The 1,027-nt window shown below is 25.2% G+C and overlaps 1 protein-coding gene across 1 annotated transcript; it reads right to left on the reverse strand.

Moving 5' to 3' along the window:
• Positions 1 to 616: 616 nt before the first annotated feature.
• PRSY57_0002300 (knob-associated histidine-rich protein) lies at positions 617 to 1,027 on the reverse strand (the record flags this gene model as incomplete). The annotated part of the gene is made up of 1 exon (XM_020114116.1): positions 617 to 1,027. A coding segment is annotated over one exon (411 nt), but the record flags the coding sequence as incomplete, so codon positions are not given.

A 1,027-nucleotide genomic window follows, 5' to 3' on the forward strand; every position in this document is an offset into this window, starting at 1 on the left:
TATGTATGTATGTATATATATAGTCTTTTATTATATACTGAAAATTCATTCCTTTTTCTCTTTTTTCTTTTTTTTATATTTTCTTATATGTTTTAATTAAAATAATTATTTCTTATAATATATGATAATTTAATTAAAAATACTCAAAAGTATATTTTTCTCTATGATTCATGTTTAAAAAAAAAAAAATTAATATATTTCAGAATGACCCTTTTCTGTATAAACGTCAAATTAAATTTAATTATCCATAAAATCCGAATTTTACTTATAATTATAATTTTATACATATAATATATATATATATATATATATGCATATATGTGTTTTCCTTATATTTATGCTTAAATACGTCTTAATAAAAAAAAAATTAAATATGTTAAAATGATTGTAATCAAGATCTTATATTTAATTAACATATTTTTATTCTGCATTCTTTCAATATAATTTTCATTTATATTAATGTTTCTTTATTATATTAATATTTTATTTGATTTTCTCTATTCATATAATATATTATCTATACATTCGAAGTATATTTAAAAAAAATATATATTTATTGTTATATCTTTCTAATTCAAAAAGTAATTATATTTTATGAATCAACTGCATAGATTATTTAACCACAGCATCCTTTTTTCTTCTTTTTCTTTCCTGCTGCTTGTAATTGTGCTTCTCCTCTTGACATTACTTGTTCACCATTATTGGCAGTTCCTTCTTTAAATTGTACTGCATTAGCTCCTGGTGTTCCAGGTGCTCCTGTAGTTGCATTTTCTCCTTTAGTTACTCCTGCAGTAGTACTTGCTCCTTTAGTTGCTCCTTCAGTAGTACTTGCTCCTTTAGTTGCTCCTTCAGTAGTACTTGCTCCTTTAGTTGCTCCTTCAGTAGTACTTGCTCCTTTAGTTGCTCCTTCAGTAGTACTTGCTTCTTTAGTTGCTCCTTTAGAAGTACTTGCTTCTTTAGTTGCTCCTTTAGAAGTACTTGCTTCTTTGGTTGCTCCTTTAGTTTCTCCTCCAGCAGCACATTGTCC

Source organism: Plasmodium reichenowi, assembly GCF_001601855.1.
Source record: "Plasmodium reichenowi strain SY57 chromosome Unknown, whole genome shotgun sequence".
In the NCBI taxonomy this organism is placed as follows: Eukaryota; Apicomplexa; class Aconoidasida; order Haemosporida; family Plasmodiidae; genus Plasmodium; species Plasmodium reichenowi.